The following is a 21,873-nucleotide window of genomic DNA, read 5'->3' as shown; positions in this document are numbered from 1 at the left end:
TATGTATCAGCCACACTGTTAACTCGTGGGCACTTAGTGGAGAGGAGATTTGATTCTTACTCTCCAAGTTGCATTGTTCCACTTGGTTTTTATCAAATTTTTCCCTAATAAAATTTTCAGTGAATGTGACCACTTCAGTTTTGGTAAATCCTACCTCCACATCGGTGTCCTGAGTGATCTCTCAGAAATGCTTAAGCTGTTACATGTATTGTGTTGTACTCTAGAGCCATACTGGCTAAGCTCTGTCATTAATTAGCTATTTATATGTGCTTTAATTGTCATCAATAGGTCGAGGAGAACTGCCTGGCTTAGTGGTGTTTGCGTGTCGCCACGTCTATCACCAGGATTGCATACCTGAAGACTCCCAACAGGTAAGAAAATAGTGAATTATGTTACAAATATCATATATCTACACACACATTCTCTAACTATTTCACTTTTCATTCAAAAAACTATAACATATATGATCCTTAACTTACTCATATGGCCTGGTCTTACAACACAGTCTTGACAATTGAGCTAAGATTTTTGTTCTCTTAGCATTTACGTTCTCACACCCCTTCACCATTTACAACACACAACAAAACATGCTAGTAGCACTGAAAAATCAGCGTTGAATGTAATAAAACGCCAATTTCAGGGTGAGGACCCGGAGGCTCCCCGGAGCTATCGAGGCTGATATGCTAATGTCAGACTTTGGCATCAGTCATGTGTAAGGAGTTCTGTGGGCCTACTGGAGACCACGAGCCAGAACCTGGCCCCCTCAGAGAGGCATGAGGAGCAATGGCCTATAGAAACCCCCTGTGTGGTTGGAAGTATTCTATGTTTGCCATCGACCGGGTCAAGAACCCCGAAAGGTAATCTTCCCAAAACAAACCCCTATTCTGGTGAAAATTGCTACAAAAAGCCAAACAAGTGGATGGAACTCCCCAAAATGAAATGAGCAAACGAGCATAATGTCACATGTCGCCGCACCACTGTCTGCGCAGCTAGCCCCCCCTCCCCAGGAGGGGGAATGGGGAGCCCCAGACCCCTGCGCCAGCCATCCACCTTTCAGTTCTGAGGGTGGACATAATACATGTGAAAACCATCGAACGGGGGAAAGGAGAGTTGCCGGGGAGCCTCCAAGTCCTACCCAGAAAATGGCATTTCATTAAATTCAACGCTGGTTTTCTGTGGGGAGTCTCATCGGCTCCCCGGAGCCAACTACCTACAGAGGAAAAGTAGAAGGGACTTACCCGGGAAGTGGTCGCTGCTCACTCCTCAACTGGAAGTCGCGACAACTGGCTGCAACCGCCGACCCAAAGTGACATAGGCCCAAATAGGCCCAGGGACGTTCACGAGGTAGCGTGCAGCCAAGACCCTGTTCGACTGCCAAAAACCCCACACCCGAATGTCCGCCCAGGACATGTTGCCAAAGATGGCAGCAAGAGCAGCAAACTTGCAAACATCATGGGCACAGGAATAAACCGCAGACTGGCTAGCCTTCATAACCCTGAGGACGACCTGGGAGACCTGCACCAGCGAACAGGGAAGGAGGGAAACTGAATCAACCCAAAGCACGTCCCTATACACAGAAGCCATGGAGTGCAAATAATGGCGAAGGGCCGCAACCGGACACGAAACATGATGCACCCCCGGCCTGACCAATCAAGCATCAACAACCCAAGGACCTTTCCAGAAAGCAGCCGTCTCATTCTTCGCCAGAAAAGGAGGAGACGGCTGTAGGTGAACAAACTGATCGCCATGACCGAAAAAGCAGAAACCCCTGCGCCGGAGGAGAGCATGAAGCTCACCAACCTGACCCTCAGAGGCTAATGCCAACAGGAAAAGAGCCTTAGAGAAACAATCCTGAACCGAAGGGGCCACTACGAACTGAAGAGAAGAGAGAAAAGAGAGCACTCTGTCCAAAGACCAGGACGGCTCGGGCGGAGCATGAGCAGGCCGGAGGTGAAACAACACCCGAGACAGCTTGCAAAACAGCACAGAAGTAACATCAATACCGAAAGCAAGCTGCAGCGGCTCCACCAGCGCCGCACGATATGAGGCAACAATATTCGGCATAAGATGACGGTCCTGGAACAACCGAGAGAGAAAGGACAACACCCGAACCAAAAGCGAAGCACAATGATGAAGAGTCAAAAAGAGCCAGAAGGACCGCCAGGAAACATCATACTGCCGCCGAGATGAAGCCCGCAGGTGGTACACCAACTACCTGATCACTATAGAGATGATGATAAACTCGAGTCAAAAACACCATATGCAAAGACTCGGAGATCAAACTAGCCATGTGACGCTCAGGTCCGATCTGCTGGAAGAGTCAGAGCCGCGGGAAAACTTCCAGGTTCGAACACCAAGCAGCCTGAAACCATGGCTAGGCCGGCCACCATGGGGCCAAGAGGACTACTCTTCCCAGGTAAGTCTCCAAGCAAGTCAGGACCTGGAGCAACAGCGGAACCGGAGGAAAAAGGTACAGGAACCCCCACCTCAATCAGTCCTGCTGAAAGGCATCGACCCCAACTGTGAGGCTGTCGGGGGGTTGATGTCCCATCGGTATGACGGGCGCCACATACTGCAGAAGGCTCTGCGACCACTGCCGACGCAAAGAGGGGCACCTCTGGGTGCCCAAATGCCTGGCAGAGCCAAAGGAAGGAAGTCTGCATCGACCGTCCATTCTGTGGACAGAGGAATGAAATGAGACAGGCCGTCTGCCAAGATGTTGAACACTCCCCTCACGTGAACTGCCAGGAGAGCCAAACCTCGAGAACTCAGCAGATGAGTCACACGAAGTGACCAGTGTCAAAGAGCCAAGGACCGCATCAAATCCCCTCGGTTCAGGCAATGAACCACTGGGGAGCAGTCTGAATGGAGCCGGATCGTTGATCCGCGGGCAACTCGAACCCTCCGGAGAGCAAACCATACTGCCGCAAACTGCTGCACTGTGCTGTGGGCCCAACGGAAGGACAGACCGCACCGTCCCTGGCCGGCCTGGTGAGTACTGGTCATAAACCCCCAGCCGAAAGACGACGCGTCCGTGAGCACATCGAGCGAGGGCTCGGGCAGGCACCAAGGCACTGAACCCCGAAAACCCGAAGAGGAAGCCGGCGACGCAGCAGCCGACAGGGTCCGAACCCAGCGATCGTGAGAGAGGCAGAAGGGACGTCCCCGAAGGAACCAAAACAGCCGACGAAGCCAAACTCGAACCCAGCAGGTAGACCATCATCGCAAAGTTCAGGCTCCAGCACAGACCCTTGCGCAATAGCCGGGTGACCTGGGAGCCCCCCAGAAACAAGCACATGCGAGACAGCTGCCGCAGGAGAGATTCCGGAGGATGAGACAAGGAAGTGGTCTGAGAGTCCCACACAACACCCAGCCAGGTCCGAACCTGGGCGGGAACCAGATGGGACTTCCTCCAGTTCACCAATAACCCGAACCCGGCAAGTTGGGAAAGAACCAAATCCCTGGCTAGCAGACAAGAGGACCGGCTGGTAGCCCAAACCAGCCAGTTGTAGGCCAATATCCGAACACCTAGAAGACGTACACCGGCCACAACAATCCGGGTAAAGTGAGTGAACACGCGAGGCGCCAGGCTCGACCCGAAAGGGAGACAACGGAAACGGTAACTCTGACGCTCCACAACAAAACTGAGCCAGTCCCTGAACCCTGGATGAATCAGGACATGCCAATAAGCGTCCCGGAGGTCCAGGGACACCATCCAAGTGCTCGGCACCAACAGGAGCCGAATGTGGGACAGTGTAATCATCCGAAAGGAGGGGCAATGAACCTAGGGGTTCAGATGGGGACAAGTTTAGAATGAACCTCAGGTCCGCACTGTCCTGTTTCGTTACTGGGAACAGACGGGAGACCCATCTGAGAGACGACGTCGTTTCGACCATGCCCAAGCACACCCACTCCAAGACGATTCGACAGATCGCAGGGGAAGAGGCCTGCCCTGTAAGCCCCGAACCCCCCCCGAAGGAGGAGAAGCCACCCAACGCCACCACAGGCCAAAAGAAACGACCCGAAACACCCACAAATCATGGGACCAGGCATAAGCGAACAGCACAAACTTTCCCCCCCCCCTCCCATCGCCCCATTAATGGGGCAAACTGCGAAAGGGCCGGCGCCCCTTACAAGACTCCGAATCTCACACAGTGCGAACACCACGCCGACCAGACGAGGGTGGGTCCGAAGGCGGGGCTGGACCCAAACCTGGCACCTGTGGCCTACCACGACGAGAGGAACACCGAGCCCTGGCAAGACCCCTCCGGGAAGCCCCCCTGGTACCCCCGGAGAACCAACAAGTCAGACATAGGATGACAACTAGCCAAGGCAGCCTGCAAATACAACACCACGGCAGAATCCGTAAAAAGCTGAGGACAAAAAGGAGAAGACATCTTAAGAGCCAGGGCCCAGGCCGATTCCAGAGAGGAGGCAAGTACTGCCTGACGACATGCGAGGTGGGAAGCATAAAACAAGAAAACCGCATCCCGGAGGATCAGCACAAAGAGCTTCAACAAGGCCGCCGACGAGCGAGCCGCCGAGCCCAAGGCACTGGACCAAGGAACGGCCTCAAGCATCCCCACATCTTCCGCAAGCCAGTCCGAAGATAGCTCCAGGAGAGAAAAGAAACGCAAGGCCGAAGCCAAGAGGTCATATGCACGCAAGTCCTCAGCAACCTGTGCAGTTGAAAGGGAGGGAACCTGCACATGGAGCTGCATTACGCCAACATCCTGGGGAAGAGCTGGGGCAAACAAGCACTCATTGAGGTGCTCAAGTTCCCCCCCTTTCCCCCCCCATCCCCAGGAAAACCTGAGTCACTGTCAAAGCCTCACGCCACTCAAGCGTGTGGGAATGACAGAAGGAATGTCAAGCCACCAAAGCAAACACAGGACAGTCCGCCAGCCAGGACGACTCCAGAACCTCGTAACGGACCCAGAAAGGGAACGACGGCCCAAACCTGAAAGAAGACGGATCCATAAAACCCAGGGCCCAGGCCGATTCCAAAGAGGAGGCAAGTACCCTCTGACAACATGCGAGGCAGGAAGCATAAAACAGGAAAACTGCATGTCTCAGAAAGTATTTGAGAGAGTGATCAGGAGTCAGGTCACTAGATTCATGGAAACCAATGACCTCCACAATCCAGGCCAACATGGATTTAGAGCAGGAAGATCATGCCTCTCATAGCTACTTGACCATTGACAAAATCACTGAGGCATTAGAAGAAAAACAAAATGCAGATGTTGTATACACAGACTTTGCAAAGGCATTTGACAAATGTGACCATGGAGTGATTGCACACAAAATGAGGTCAATGTGTATAGCTGGTAAAGTAGGATGCTGGATACTCAATTTCTTGTCGAACAGAACACAAAGAGTAACAGTCAATCGAGTCCGAGCGCAGTTAAAAGCTCTGTACCTCAAGGTACAGTCCTTGCACCACTGCTGTTCCTTATTCTCATATCAGATATAGACAAAAATACAAGTCACAGCTTCGTGTCATCCTTTGCAGATAATACAAAAATCAGGATGAAAATTACCTCTGCTGAAGACATTGAACAACTACAAACAGACATTAACAAAGTTTTCGATTGGGTAGCAGAAAATAACATGATGTTTAACGGTGATAAATTCCAGGTACTCAGATACTGCAAAAATGAGGATCTGAAACATAATACAGGGTACAAAACACAATCGAATCTGCCCATAGTAGGAAAACAGCATGTCAAGGATTTGGGAATAATGATGTCCGACGACCTAACGTTTAGGGAGCATAACCAAGCAAGTATTGCATCAGCCAGAAAAATGATAGGATGGATGATGAGAACCTTCAAGTCCAGAGATCCCATCACAATGGTTGTACTCTTCAAATCACTTGTGTTGTCCAGTCTTGAGTACTGCTCAGTACTCACTTACTATACGGCACGTATAGATGAGATAAAGCACCTAAATTATTGGGATCGTCTCAAAGCTCTCCAAATGTACTCGCTAGAAAGGAGACGAGAGAGATACCAAATAATATACACATGGAAAATACTGGAGAGACAGGTCCCAAATCTGCACAGTAAAATAACAACGTTATGGCAACCTTAGAAAAAATTTTAGTGAGTATAATTGGACAGACTTGTTGCTAGGCAAGGAAGTGAATGAGTTGTATGTCAAGTTTTGTGAAATATATGGTAAAGGCACAAAAAAATTTATACCAAAACAGAGATGCAGGGCCAGAAAACAGGATTGGTTCAACAGAAATTGTGAGAGGGCAAGAGACCAAAAGACACAAAAATGGAATCAGTATAGGAAGAGGCCAAACCCCCAAACATACCAGCAATACAAAGATGCGAGAAACAACTATACGGCAGTAAGGAGAGAGGTAGAAAGAAATTTTGAAAAAGGGATAGCGGATAAATGTAAAACAGAACCGGGCCTGTTCTACAAATTCATAAACAACAAATTGCAGGTAAAGGATAATATCCAGAGGTTGAAAATGGGTAACAGATTCACGGAAAATGAAAAGGAAATGTGTGAAACATTAAATGAAAAGTTCCAAAGTGTGTTTGTACAAAATGAAATCTTCAGAGAAGCAGACACAATAAGAATTCCAGAGAACAACATAGAGCGGATAGAGGGGTCTAGAGATGAAGTGGAAAATATGCTAAAGGAGCTCGGTAAGGACAAAGCAGCTGGCCCAGATGGCATTTCACCATGGGTTCTGAGAGAATGTGCATCTGAGCTCAGCATTCCACTTCACCTGATCTTTCAGGCATCCCTGTGTACAGGAATCGTAGCAGATGTGTGGAAACAGGCTAACATATTTCCAATCTACAAAAGTGGCAGCAGGGAAGACCCCCTCAATTATAGACCTGTATCATTGACAAGTGTAATAGTGAAAGTATTGGAAAACTAATCAAAACTAAATGGGTAGAACACCTGGAGAGAAATTATATAATATCAGATAGACAGTATGGTTTTCGATCTGGAAGATCCTGTGTATCGAATTTACTGTTTCTATGATCGAGCCACAGAGATATTACAGGAAAGAGATGGTTGGGTTGACTGCATCTATCTGGACCTAAAGAAGGCTTTCGACAGAGTTCCACATAAGAGGTTGTTCTGGAAAATATTGGAGGGGTAACAGGTAAGCTTCTAACATGGATGAAAAATTTTCTGACATAGAAAAATGAGGGCAGTAATCAGAGGCAATGTATCGGAATGGAGAAATGTCACAAGTGGAGGTCCACAGGGTTCAGTTCTTGCACCAGTGATGTTTATTGTCTACATAAATGATCTACCAGTTGGTATACAGAATTATATGAACATGTTTGCTGATGATGCTAAGATAATAGGAAGGATAAGAAATTTAGATGATTGTCATGCCCTTCAAGAAGACCTGGACAAAATAAGTATATGGAGCACCACTTGGCAAATGGAATTTAATGTTAATAAATGTCATGTTATGGAATGTGGAATAGGAGAACATAGACCCCACACAACCTATATATTATGTGAGAAATCTTTAAAGAATTCTGATAAAGAAAGAGATCTAGGGGTAGTTCTAGATAGAAAACTATCACCTGAGGACCACATAAAGAATATTGTGCAAGGAGCCTATGCTATGCTTTCTAACTTCAGAATTGCATTTAAATACATGGATGGCGATATACTAAAGAAATTGTTCATGACTTTTGTTAGGCCAAAGCTAGAATATGCAGTTGTTGTGTGGTGCCCATATCTTAAGAAGCACATCAACAAACTGGAAAAGGTGCAAAGACATGCTACTAAGTGGCTCCCAGAACTGAAGGGCAAGAGCTACGAGGAGAGGTTGGAAGCATTAAACATGCCAAAACTAGAAGACAGAAGAAAAAGAGGTGATATGATCACTACATACAAAATAGTAACAGGAATTGATAAAATCGACAGGGAAGATTTCCTGAGACCTGGCACTTCAAGAACAAGAGGTCATAGATTTAACCCTTAAACTGCGCATGGCGTATATATACGCCCTGAGTAACATGTCCCATGGTGCGCATGGCGTATATATACGCCATAGGGTGCCAGGCCTGATTCAAATGGCCCGCGGCTACACGGGGTTCACAGTAGCTTCCTCAGGGCTCTTGTAAACAGATGCCATTTTAAAAAAAAATCGTGGGCAATATTCTCAGGTGTGAGAGGCACAGTACTGTTGGAGCAACCAAGGCCGGCGCACGCAGCATGAGTGAACAGCATTGATGTTCCGCTTGTGACCACAGCATCGCCGAAAAATGTCAAAATAAATATATAATTGTTATTATTTAGCGATGACAATATTACAGATGACCAATGACTGTGATATAAATAACCAGGGTTGTGATAATAGCAGGATTGTTGTAATAATTAGCGCTGTGGGAGGAGTGATGCTGAGAGACGGAGGAAGACAGCATCGTTTACTGACTGTGTGGCCACCTGTTATTGTTTGCGTTCACCATACCAGGTCAGTGGTTCTCTATGGTGAACACAAATGTAGATACTTATATATAATGTGTGTATTAGTGTAATAACAGCAAAAGGATTATGCTGGGAGGAGCCATATGGGTGACGGAGGTGACGTCGTCTGCACGATTTGTCTAGCTGTTTAGAGGGTGGCCACTATGCTCTTTGGGCGCACTACAAGCTTAGGTGTACAGTTACGGTGCATACAACATGTAGATATTTATATATAATATGTGTATATAGGGTAATAACACTGCAAAAGGTATTGTTGGGGGAGAAAGTTTAGTGCGTGTGACCTTGGAAAGAGTGAGGGAGCCGCCAGCCGCCATCTGTGTATAGCGACGACTCTTAGTGCCTGAACTAACTATATCAGCTTAGCTGTATAGTTGTGGTGAACAAAATATACACATACTTATATATAACGTCTGTATATAGTGTAATAACACCACAACTGGTATTGTTGGGGGAGAAAGTTTAGTGAGTGTGTTGAGGGAGTGGCAGCGAGTGGCTGGCTGGTGTGTGGCGGTAACTCCTCGTTGCTTTTCGACTCTCAATACCAACTTAGTGGTTCGTTATGGTGACCAAAACATGCCAATACTTATATATAACCTGTGTATAGAGTGTAATAGCAGCAAAACTATTTGTTCATTGTTTTATAAACATAATAATTGAATCACTAATATGCACATCATACTTTTGAGTATAGCGATTATTAACCACTTTTATTATATAAATATATTACAATACACACTATTGAATAATATTACTGCAAAAAAACTAAGAAAAAATTAATCGGAGACATTGAAACAATTAGATGATAATATCTTTGTGGCAACTCCCATCTGTCAACGCGGGTGACGCTGACCGGGTCTGACGACCGCTCTGTCAACGCCCACTTTTTGCCAGACTTCCTCGGTCAATTGCGCCCAAAATATGTCACCTACGATTTTTTTTTTATTTTTTCCGTGCTCAGGGGACACAAATTAACATGTTTAGAAGACGAAAAAAAAATTTTGAATTTTTTTTTTCTTGCGCACAGGGGTGTAAATGTCCATATGACCCCTGAGCAGTGTAAGGGTTAAACTAGCTAAACACAGATGCCGAAGAAATATAAGAAAATTCACCTTCGCAAATTTCTTCACCTTCGCAAATAGAGTGGTAGACGATTGGAACAAGTTAAGTGAGAAGGTGGTGGAGGCCAAGACCGTCAGTAGTTTCAAAGCCTTATATGACAAAGAGTGCTGGGAAGACCTGTAACTACACTTAGGTAATTACACACACAAAACACAGTCCCATACACTAATGTTGCAGACTCAAACTCTCATACTTGTCATTCAGCAGTTTTAGTTATGTTTCAAATATTTTATATGTACAGTATTTACCATGGCTGCCCTCTCAATAATGAGGCCCTCGCACCCCAGGAGGGGTGCCCATGATTTTTTTTCCAAGATAGTATGGTATCTGTTTACTGGAGGCCTGAGAAAGCAAATGTGAACCCTATGTACACACCTTTTTGTTCACAGGCCTTTCAAGTCTTGTGCAGTATTCTAAATCATCAAAATTTGACTTGTGCATTATAATCAGATATGGCACGGGGGGCATTCCTGTTTGACATGCACAATAGAAGGGTTAATCATTATAACGCTTATCTTAATGTTCATCTTAAACAAAAACAAGGTATTCCTGACAGATTTAAATCCACCGCATGAAGCGACTTTTTCTTCGCTTGCATATAGCAATAGTCACCAAGCCCAAACTTATGTTCTGTAGGCCAGATGTCAGAATGGATGTTACAGAACATGTACCAAATGTTTTGAAACAAGAGTAACTAGCCTGTCATAGTGAATGACTATTCCATACTCTACAAATACAGTAAAGAAAATACAACAGGTAAATAATTCACAAAACTGGTTAAGATAAACATCATTGAAGACAAAAACCACTTATTTTTTATGTACAGTATTTGTTCAGAGATTATTATTTTTGCCCTCAGGATGTGTGCCTAGTGTGCAGGAATGACAAGAAGAGATTGTTCTTAACGTTATGAAGGTTCATCACTCCCAGATGTTCTCACGATAATACCACAAGAGTTATTTGTAGAGGCCATTCATGGTCTCTTTGCAACTTGCAGGATGGCAGAAGCTTGCTATCCTCTCGGCATACTTATAAGAATATTGTATTCTGAGGCACTGTACAGTATTAAAGTAAATTATTTGGTATATCTACAGGTATTGTGACCCCTGAAATGTTTAAAATGTTGGTATGGATAACATGTATTTATCCCACAGCCTTTCTGCTACATCGACTGATCCAATTGCCGTGGATGATGATCCCATCTAATTATGCACAGTCTTCACATCTTTGGACCCTGTTCTCTTGTTCACCTTGGTCAGGAACACTTCTCATCCATGTTCACCAAGTAATGCAACACACATGCCTGCTTAGATTTCACTTCTCCATTTTTTTCATTGTATCAAAATCTTGATTATAAATATGAGCTTGTTTATATGGCCACATTTCTTGATTTTATCATTGTTTGTAACTTGTTATTTCCATTATATTCATAGCATTATACACATATTGATTCAGTCATAATGTGTTGGCAAATGTACCATTATTGTTTTGCTGCAAAGTAAACCTGCAGTGGTACAGTAACCATAAGTATCATCATTGTGTGCAATAAACAAAAGTACTGAAAACTTTGCTTAATGCTGCACTCAACTTGAGCCCATATAACACTTATTTCCCACCTTCGTCCTCCCACACCTGTGAAAACAGGAAGCTGCTTAGGCAGCGTACACTACTGTAAATACATTCCAGAGTTTATGAAATTGTTTCCATAGCCAATACCGCTACATGTACATTTTTTTTTTAAGATATTATTACAAAATTAAGACTTGATTGCCAATCCCTCGTCCATCAACCACAATACTAAAATTCCAGTTCTTTAGTGAAGCTGAGAGATATAATGAGCATTGTTAATATTAGTGATGAGCATCAGTCTCAATATGTTAGGTAAGTTGCTTTGGTTTGTACATTTCTGGTAAGGCTGAACTTACGAAGAACTTTACACTTGTTGAATTGTGAAAAAGAGACTTGTCTCCACCCAGACAGTAGCCTTGCATCTTTTCCAGTTTTTTTCCTTCTGGTGTCTCGTATGGTCTTGCTGAGGATAGTTCTCAACCCTGTCATGTTTGTTGTAGCCTTCTGGAGTCTCACTTGTATGGTCTTGCTGAGAACAGTTCTCACTCCTGTCATGTTTGTTGTAGCCTTCTGGAGTCTCACTTGTATGGTCTTGCTGAGAACAGTTCTCACTCCTGTCATGTTTGTTGTAGCCTTCTGGAGTCTCACTTGTATGGTCTTGCTGAGAACAGTTCTCACTCCAGTCATGTTTGTTGTAGCCTTCTGGAGTCTCACTTGTATGGTCTTGCTGAGAACAGTTCTCACTCCAGTCATGTTTGTTGTAGCCTTCTGGAGTCTCACTTGTATGGTCTTGCTGAGAACAGTTCTCACTCCTGTCATGTTTGTTGTAGCCTTCTGGAGTCTCACTTGTATGGTCTTGCTGAGAACAGTTCTCACTCCTGTCATGTTTGTTGTAGCCTTCTGGAGTCTCACTTGTATGGTCTTGCTGAGAACAGTTCTCACTCCTGTCATGTTTGTGGTAGCCACGTCAGGTTTAATTTTGTAACTCACATGTTGCAAGTACTTCTTTAAGGGTTTTTAACAAAACATGTTTTCAATTGGGAAAATTTTTCATATGATTGACCCCTTGAGGTTCAGAAGTTCTTTTAGGAAAGACATCACAACAGATGCTATCTGTCCATATATATGAGTTGTATCACTTTTATAAATGAAGTAATATTGCATAGCTAAGCTTTTAAAAAGTGTAAAAAAAAATTGAAGAATGCACATTGTACTCTACACTTGTTCATCAAACACGGGTCGCTCTGTGCTTTAAGCCACAGGACATCTGGGATATGTTACAGCAAGTAGAGCTAAATTTTGTTTCATGATTATTGCCAATGATAAATTTTGTCTAATGTTCATTATGATAGCCAATCAGGCTGGTCATGAATGCTTAGCTTCTTTGCCCTGTAGACTATCTAGAGCACTGCGCAAATTCACTTACACTCGTCCTTAGATGTGCAACGTTACAGAAATTAGAGATGCACTGAAAGCCTCTCCAAGAGCTAGGCAGTTGGGTACACATGTGTGCTTGCGTGTCTCTCTCTCTGAGCATAACACAGGTGCATGCATTGTGATCCAGTTAATAGCTAAGAGGATCTTAATAAATTCATTATTCCTTGTCTTAAAAAGACAAAATCTGAAAATTACAGGCCTGTATTAACTGCCACAGTATCAATAAATATTTGTCATTTTCATGCTAGATTGAATTGTGTTTGATGTTCTACAGACCATCAATTAGAGTTGGAGAGACTTCTTATAGAGATGTGTACCCTGGCAATGTCAGAAGAAAGCCTAGCAGTGTTTAGTGGGCACTACGAAAGTGTTTTTCTCATAGCAAGTTATGAAAACTTTTTAACTAAGCTAATTAAAATACAGTGGAACCTCGAGTGACGAGCAACTCCAGTTACAAGCATTTCGAGTAACGAGCGAGCCACTTGCAGAAAATTTGTCTCGATTAACAAGCAAACCAGATGGTGCTTCCTAGCGTTCTCACTGGTTCTCGGACGCGTCCGACGACATTGTTGTTGTTTCGCAAGACGAGCGTTTCACATGATGAGCTCGGTGTCAGAACGGATTAAATTCGTTAATCAAGGTGCCACTGAAATGGTTCAGTACCAATTAATATTGTAGACCTCTTGGTATTCAGGCAGAGGTCTGAATACCCCTGCATGTTGAGCAAGGTTTGCTGCAGTTAGGTAACACATCTAGGTCTACCAACTGTAAATGTCAATAGGGGTGTTCTCTATAACTATACCAAGTGCAACCCTGGTATTACCATCAGGCTGACTGGGCGACCACCAAGAGCACAGATATTTATGGGCGCAATACTGACCTTTTAGGGTAAAAATTGTAAACAAATTTATTTAAAAAATTATTCTGGGCTATAAATATTTAAACAGGGCACTAATAAAATATATGGTAGGCATGCCATTGAAACAAGAATCGTTTAAATAAGTGTTGAGAAGGGAGTAGAGCTGAGGGTTGGGTTGACCTTGGTATGTATTCTACCGAGTAACCTTTACTTCAAAACCATTTGTGTGCCAAATTATTTTGTTATTATTAAGAGGGATAATCAAAGACTGAGGTATTATTTATTCTTGCAATATAAACTAAATTTAGCAAAGTTTTGTGCTTTTCATTTTTTTCTACAAAACATCTATTTCAGAAAATTTAAGTTAGTAATTTTTCTGGGGAGAATCCCTTGTGAGTCCCTGAAACTATCTCATTGAAGTGGCTCCCAACTACTAGATTGCATCAGCCACGGAATTTACTTCAGCTTACCAGGAACCAGTCAGAAATTGTTTCCCCTTACAATAGGTGCAGAGAGCAGGTGACACTCCTTCACCTCATCAGGGAAGGCACCCAGAAAGTTAGCAAACCAACACAAACCACTGCTGGGTTCAAAAGAAACTGAACCCTCGCAACCCACAGAATTCACTTCCCCAGCAAAGTAAACAAACGATCAAATTTCTTAAAACAAGCGTGCGCTCATTTGCCCCACCCCTCTCACTCATTTTTGCATCGTATGCATTACATAAAGCCAACAATTTTCGGACTGTACTAGAAAATGGAAACAGCTCACAATAGTGACATACTGTCCCTTTTTCAGCTTTGATCTGCCAATTGGTTAGGAGAGGACACTTTAAATTGATCGTTTTCTTGACATTGGAAACCTTTGGAGAACAAGCTGTATTTGTGGCTTGCCTCTTCTGGGGTTCCGGGGTCTTCTCAGCTTGCAGACATCACTTCTTGGTTGTGGCTTTTGATTTGTGGCTTGCCAGGGCTTTGCCTTCTGCTTGTCGAGGTGGGCCTTTGGTGCAACTTTTGTGCCGGAGTCGTCTTCGTCTGGTCGGTGCGGTGTTCGCTTTGCTTGCAAGTCAACTTCTTGCATTTCTTTTTATTTTATTTGTATATTTTCTGTGGGGAGCCCCAACGGCTCCCTGGAGCTTATCGGGCTAATGTATGTTATATTAGACCGAGAAATTAGCTAAGGAGTTCAGACCTACCAGGGACCACCGCCAGAACCTGGCCCCCTCAGAGAAATTTCAGGGAGCAATGGCCCTGGAAAACCCCCTTGTGGTTGGGGTTTTCCTTATCTGCCATCGACCGGGGTTAGGCACCCAGAAAGGTAGTCATAACAAAACAAACCCCACATGGTAAAAAACTAAAACAAAAAAACGAACAGAGAGGTAGAAACTCCTACAATCCCAAGGAAACAAGCAAACATCACACTTTACTGCCGCTCAGACTGGTCCGAGCAGCCCTCCCCGCCCCGAGAGGGGGAGGGGGAAGCCCCAGACCTACCGCGCCGGCTGCCTAGCTTCAGTTTGTAAGCTAATGTCAACAGGGATAGACGCTTCTCTGGCCTTAGTTTCCTAGGCGGTGTTTGCCTTGTGTGGCGTTCACTGCCGTGTGTTGTGTTGTGCGGTGGCCAGGAGTACCTCATCAGTGCCGGGGCTGCATGCGCTTAGGGGCTTCCTTCCCTAAGCGCCCTGTGAGTACTGCCCCTGCGTGACAGGGTTATCTTCCCTGGGGCGTTCGGGAACCATTCCCGTAGAGGTTCTTGCTGCTCGGCATTTGCCTCACCCTTGGGGCCAGCTGGGGCTTGGGGCCCTTGTTTGGCCCTGGGTAGGGACTGGTATTGTGCTGATTAGGGCGTCAAGGTGTTGCGCAACCTGCCACCTAAGCGGCGACCGGTTCCTGTTGCCTCTAGAGACGGTGTACTTTTGGGGGGTCTTCTTTTGTTTTTATTTTCATTTGCCTGGTGAGGGTCTGCCTAGTGTGGCTATAGTTCCACTGGTAGTGTTTGGTGGCTCTGCTAGGCTCCCGTGATTGTACACGTCGCAGGGGTTTTCAGTGCTATCCTCTACCCTCTTGTTATTTTTGGGTATCTTAACCGGTTAGTAACATCTTGCCTGGGCTTCCCGTAGCAGTCAGCTTACGGGCCCTGGAAACCCCTGTCTGGGCTCGGTGGACCATTGAATGTGTCTTCCGGGTTCCAACCCGTCTTGTACGGGATCGTTGGTTGCTGTGCCCTTGTCTCTGGGTGACAGTCGCCACTTTTACCTCCGTCATGCTGCCTGTTGGGTCACTGACACCTTGACCCGGAGTCTTGCGAGAGAGATTCTCTGCTTGTTCACCAGTACTCTCCTGATGTTGTTACTGTTCAGAGTACAGGTGGCATCCGTGTTGCAAGCTAGGTTAGGTTGCTGCAACACGCTAGGTTGGTTTCCCACTCGGATGCCCCAAAGCCGCCCCGTTTTGGTTAGGTGCTGTTCGCCCCTTTCCCTCCTATTCCCGGCTCCGGACCGTCTGTGGGTTTCGGGGTCGGGGCGGGGTTTAGTTGAGGCCGAGAGACTGGCGGTTTTCGGGGGCTGCCCCGTTCGGGTTGGGGACGGAGGTTTTCGAGCCTATTCCTCCTGCCAAGGCTTCTGGGTCTTACCCGCGACCCTTTCTTGCTGCCTTTCCCATGGACTCTTCCTCTTCCTTTCTTTAAGGGCGGAGGGCTTGGAGGACGGCTCTGCCCCGGGGCCTCTGTTGCTGGTTCCCGGGGCTGTGGGGGATGCCTGCTAACAGTTCTGGGGCGGTTTGCCCCTGCCTGGGTTTTCTGCTTTTGGGCGGAATTTTTCGCCCATCCAGTCTGCTTGCTTCCCACTTTTGCTGGCGTGTTTTCATATCTTTTGCGTCGGTCACAGCCCTATGTTCTGGTGGCCATATACTTCTGCCGGTTTCCCGGCGTGGCCACCAGGACGGCATTGCGGTTTGTTTACATGCACCTGGTTGTGCGAGCGAGCGTCTTGGGTGAGTTTTAAACCCTTTTTCAGGGGTTTTATTCTCCTGTTGTTGTTTCTTTGCTTTTCTGGTGTTTTCTGCCCGTTTCCTGTTCCTCTGGGAACGTTTGAGTGTTGTTTTTACATCGGGTTTTCCATTTTGATGCAGTTTTGTGCCTTCTTTGCCTGGCCGGAGTGGTGCTCTCTGCCCACTGGTCGCCGGCTTGTAATTTTCTTTTTACATGTATGTGTGTACACTGTGTGTGTGTAATTTCCTAAGTGTAGTTACAGGATGAGAGCTACGCTCGTGGTGTCCCGTCTCCCCAGCACTCTTTGTCATATAATGCTTTGAAAATACTGATGGTTTTGGCCTCCACTACCCTCTCACTTAACTTGTTCCAACTGTCTACCACTCTGTTTACAAAAGTGAATTTTCAGTATATTTCTCCGGCAGCTTTGTTTCGTTAGTTTAAATCTATGACCTCTTGTTCTTGAAGTTCCCGGCCTCAGGAATTCTTCCCTATCAATTTTATTGATTCCTGTTACTATTTTGAACGTAATGATCATATCACCTCTTTCTTCCATCATCTAGTTTTTGCATATTTAATGCCTCTAACCTCTTTTCATAGCTCTTGTCCTTCAGTTCTGGGAGCCACTTAGTGGCATGTCGTTGTGTGCACATGTGTATGTGCATACGCGCGCGTGTGTAACATACCTTGTGTGTATGATAAATGTGTATATGTATGTGTGTGTGTATATACATATGTATACATGTGTATATGTATTTTTTCTTTCGGAAGGGGCTCTGTTCCCTTCTCTGTTGACGGGGCGCTGGGGGAGCAGCTTGCTCTGTTGACTCTCGCATGGTCCCGCAGTTAGTGGGCGCTTTGGAGACTTTCGCTTTGGTTAACTTTGGAGACTCCCCTTCCGCCTCTCTTGCAATCGTTGGGTTCGTTCCTCTGGGGATCTTGTGTTGGTGCTGCGTCACCAGCTTCCTCTTTGGAGTTTTCGGGGTTCCGTGCCTTGGCACCTCCCCGAGCCTTCGCTCAATGTGTTCACGGACAGGTCATCTCTTGGCTGAGGCTTTGTGACCAGTACTCACCTGGTCAGCCGAGGATGGTGGGGTCTGTCCATCCGTTGGGCTCACAGCACAGGTTCGGGAGTTCAGTGGCTGTCTGGTTTGCGCTTCGGAGGGTTTGGGTCACTCGGTGCTCTACCATTCAGCTCCATTCGGACTGTTCTCTGGCGGTTCTTTGTGGAACCACAGGGTTTCTCTTAGGTGTTGACCTTTGGGGTTGGTTCCTTAGAGCGGTTCGTTTGCTGGACTCTCGGGGTTTGGCTAACCGTAAGGTTTATGTCCGGGGTGTGTCCTGCGTCCTGGCGGACAGCTGTCTCGGTTCATTCCCCTGTTCGCGGATTGGCCATTCGTCGCCGACTCGTTTCTTTGGCTCTACCGGACGTATGGACTCCTGGCCATGGACGTCTTCGAGTTGGCGTGGTCTAGGCATCGCCCATTTTATGTGGTGCTCTTACCCGCCTGCGAAGCGTTCACAGATGGATGCTTTTCGGCAGGACTGGTCGAGGTGGGGGTACCTGTTCCTCTTCTCCCGGTCCAGCTGTTGCTTCGGGTTCTGGCTTGATTGGAGCCCATTCCCACGAGAGTGGTCCTTATGGTTCCTTGGTGGCCGGCCCAGTTTTATTTTCAGACACTGCTTGATAGGTGTCCGAACCCGGGGCGTTTTCCTGCGGCTCTGCCTCTTTCGTCAGGTTGGATCGGTCATGTACGTGACTGCTTCAGCCTTCTCTTCAGCTCTTCGCGGTATTTTGATGCGGGTATCACCATCTCTGTGGTGATCAGGTGGCTTTGTTGACGGTGTACCCACCTGCGAGCTTCGTCTTGGCGACAGTATGACATTCCTGGTGTTTCTATGCACCTTTTCTTGCTCTTCGTAGGTTGTCTTCTCTTTCGCATCGGTTGTCTTGTCCTTTCTTGAGTTTTCAGGACTACAGTTATTTGATGTTTCTTACTGTCGGCTCGTTTTGTGTGGCGCTGGCGGAGCCGCTCCAGCTTGCGTTCGGGGTGGACGTCACATCTGCCCCGTTTCATAAGCTTTCTCGTGTTTTGTTTCACCTCCAGCCTGCTCATGCGTTGCCTGAGCCGTACTGGTCCTTGATCATGGTGCCTTCTTATCTTCTCCTCAGGTTGTGGTAGCCCCTTCGGTTCAGGTTTCTGCTCTTTGGTACTGGTGGTAGGTTTGTACGTTTACAGCCTTTCTCCGTCCTTCTGGCGACGGTCGAGACGGCTGTTTTCCGGAGGGGTTCTTGGGTTATTGATGCTTGATTAGGTTTGGCCGGGGGTGCGTCCTGTGTTGTCCAGTTGCACTTTTTGCCGTTACCTGCGTACCGTGTCTGGGGATGCACTTTGGGTTGATCCAGGTTCCTCTCGTTCCTTGTTTCAGGGATCGGGTCTCTCAGGTCGTCCGCAGGGTTTCTCAAGTCTTTCAGCCTGCAGGTCTGTCCTTGCGCCCGTGCTGTTCAGATGTTTGCAGCTTTTCCTGCTGTGTTGGTGACATCTAGGGCTCATTTCGGGCACAGGGTTTTGAGGGTTGCACAGGTTCTTGGCCGCCCATTCTCTATGCGCGTCTGCTCCTGTGCATTTTTGTTGCCTTGGGTTGCAGGTTGCAGCCTGTTGTCTCGGCTTCGCGTTGCGGAGTTTGTGGCGGCCAGCCTCCCGAGTTAGCCCTTTCTTTTCCTTCTCTTTGGGTATGAAGATCCAGGGAGCCATAGGGGCTCCCCACAGAAAACCAACGTTAAACGTAATGAAACGCCATTTTCTGGGTGAGCCCCGAGGCTCCCTGGCAACCCTCCCTCCCACCGGTCGGCGTTTTTTCGCATTGGTTGAAGCTTAGCTTCCGAACTGAAACTAAGCAGCCAGCGCAGTAGATCCGGGGCTTCCCCCTCCCCCTCTCGGGGCGGGGAGGGCTGCGCGGACGTTGGGCGCGGCAGTAAAGTGTGATGTTTGCTTGTTTCCTTGGGATTGTAGGAGTTTTTACCTCTCAGTTTTGTTTTTGTTTTAGTTTTTTATCATTGTGGGGTTTGTTTTGTTATGCCTACCTCCTTTCTGGGTGCCTAACCCCAGTCGATGGCAGATAAGGAAAACCCCAACCACAAGGGGGTTTTCCAGGGCCATTGCTCCCTGAAACCTCTCTGAAGGGGCCAGGTTCTGGCACTGGTCCCTGGTAGGTCTGAACTCCTTAGCTAATGTCCCGGTCTAATATAACATACATTAGCCCGATAAGCTCCAGGGAGCCTCCGGGGCTCACCAAGAAAATGGCGTTTCATTACATGCAATGCTGGTTTTGGGGCGCCGGTCACTTCGCTAGGTCACCCCGTGGTCGGGGCACTGGGGGAGTAATTACCCAAGTAATTACATAAGTGTAGTTACAGGATGAGAGCTACGCTCGTGGTGTCCCGTCTATCCCAGCACTCTTTGTCATATAACGCTTTGAAGCTACTGACGGTTTTGGCCTCAACCACCTTCTCGCCTAACTTGTTCCAACCGTTTACCATTCTGCTTACAAAAGAGAATTTTCTTTTATTTCTCCAGCAGCTTTATTTTGTTAGTTTAAATCTATGACCTCTTGTTCTTGAAGTTCCGGGTCTCAGGAATTCTTCCCTATCAATTTTATCGATTCCTGTTACTATTTTGTACATAGTGATCATATCACCTCTGTTTCTTCTGTCTTCTAGTTTTTGCATATTTAATGCCTCTAACCTCTCCTCGTACCTCTTGTCCTTCAGTTCTGAGAGCCACTTGGTGGCATGTCAGTTGCACCTTTTCCAGTTTGTTGATGTGCTTCTTAAGATATGGGCACCATACAACCACTTCATATTCCAGCTTTGGTCTAACAAAAGTCGTGAACAATTTTTTTAGTATTTTGCCATCCATGTATTTAAAAGCAATTCTGAAGCTAGAAAGTGTAGGCATAGGCTCCTCGCACAATATTCTTTATGTGGTCCTCAGGTGATAGTTTTCTCTCTAGAACCACCCCTAGATCCCTTTCTTTGTCAGAATTCTTTAAAGATTTCTCACATAATATATAGGTTGTGTGGGGTCTATGTTCTCCTATTCTACATTCCATAACATGGCATTTAATTCACATTAAATTCCATTTGCCAAGTGGTGCTCCATTTACTTATTTTGTCCAGGTCTTCTTAAAGGGCATGACAATCTTCTAGGTTTCTTATCTTCCCTATTATCTTAGTATCATCAGCAAACATGTTCATATAATTCTGTATTCCCACTGGTAGATCGTTTATGTAGACAATGAACATTACCGGTGCAAGAAGCTGAACACTGTGATACTCCACTTGTGACATTCCTCCAGTCCGATACATTGCCTCTGATTGAGTGGCTGGCTCTGGTTGCCTACGCTTGGTCCCAGAGTTCATGGGTGGTTCAGGTCGTGTCCTCCAGCCTGTGGTGGCATTGAGCTGTTCCTCCTCCTCCTGGGGGTTCAGAGCTCGCAGGGTGTGCTGCTGCTTCTTCGCTTCATCGGGTCATCTTGTTCCAGTCCTGCAACGGGTCAGTGCAGTTCTTCTGTTCATTCTGGTTTTGTCCGGTCTGTACCACTGGCTTCCTTCTGGATGACTCACTGTCCCAAATCTGGCTTCTTTTATGGCCGGGACACCACCATTTGGGTAGTGTCCTGGCCCTTCGGGCAGCATGTTGGCATGTCCTGCTTCCTCTGGGGTTCAGGGGACTGGTTAGGTTCATGGTGGGGTGGCCTGCTTCTCAGTCGTCCTTGCCTTTCCTTTGGCCGGTCTCTGGCACCTCGTATTTTCCGTGTATTGCCCGGTTCGTGGTGGCCGATCTACGTCTGCTAGGTTTCAGGGTGTTAGCCTACCTCGACGGCTGGTTAGGTATGGGCTCCCAGCCAGTCTGCTTGTCTGCTCGCCGGAAGGATGGTTGTTTCCCATTTCACCAGGGAAGTCCCATCTGGTTCTGTCCAGGTTCGGACTTGGCTGGGTCTTGGGTTGGGACTCTCGGACCACTTCCTTGTCTCCCTCCGGAGTCGTTACAGCGGCTGCAGTTCATGCCTTCATCTGTTTTGGGAGGGCTCCTGGGCCACACAGCAGTTGCTCGAGCAGCTGTGAGAGAGTCTGAACTTCCCTGTGCTTGTTTACCCGCCGGGTCGGGTTTGGTTTTGGTGGCTGTTGTGGTTCCTTCGGGGATCTGCCTTCTGCCACTCTCGCGAGCATTAGGTTTGGCCTTGGGGTGGGGGCTTACAGTCGGTTGCTGTGTTGCCGGCTTCCTCTTTGGGGTTTTCAGGGTTCAGTGCTATGGCGTCTACCCGAGCCCTTGCTCGATGTGTTCATGGATGCCTTGTCTCTCGGCTGGGGCTTTGTGACTAGTGCTCATCAGGTCTGCCAGGGGCAGTGGACTCCG

The 21,873-nt window shown here is 46.8% G+C and overlaps 1 protein-coding gene across 4 annotated transcripts in view; it reads left to right on the top strand.

Moving 5' to 3' along the window:
- Nucleotides 1–11,297, top strand: part of lt (vacuolar protein sorting-associated protein light) — a 263,565-nt gene extending 252,268 nt beyond the window's left edge. For 3 of the 4 annotated variants that reach the window (XM_045740821.2, XM_045740818.2, XM_045740819.2), the window contains exons 18-19: nt 289–371; nt 10,460–11,297. In XM_045740821.2, coding sequence (XP_045596777.1) covers nt 289–371; nt 10,460–10,513 — 137 coding nt within the window. In that variant the 3' untranslated portion in view covers nt 10,514–11,297. Of the gene's footprint in view, nt 1–288; nt 372–10,156; nt 10,279–10,459 lie in introns of those variants that run through there. The other variant, XM_069323831.1, reaches the window with a different exon arrangement.
- Nucleotides 11,298–21,873: the final 10,576 nt, after the last annotated feature.

Source organism: Procambarus clarkii, chromosome 13 (assembly GCF_040958095.1).
Source record: "Procambarus clarkii isolate CNS0578487 chromosome 13, FALCON_Pclarkii_2.0, whole genome shotgun sequence".
NCBI lineage: Eukaryota > Metazoa > Arthropoda > Malacostraca > Decapoda > Cambaridae > Procambarus > Procambarus clarkii.
This window is presented reverse-complemented; position numbering and strand designations above follow the sequence as displayed.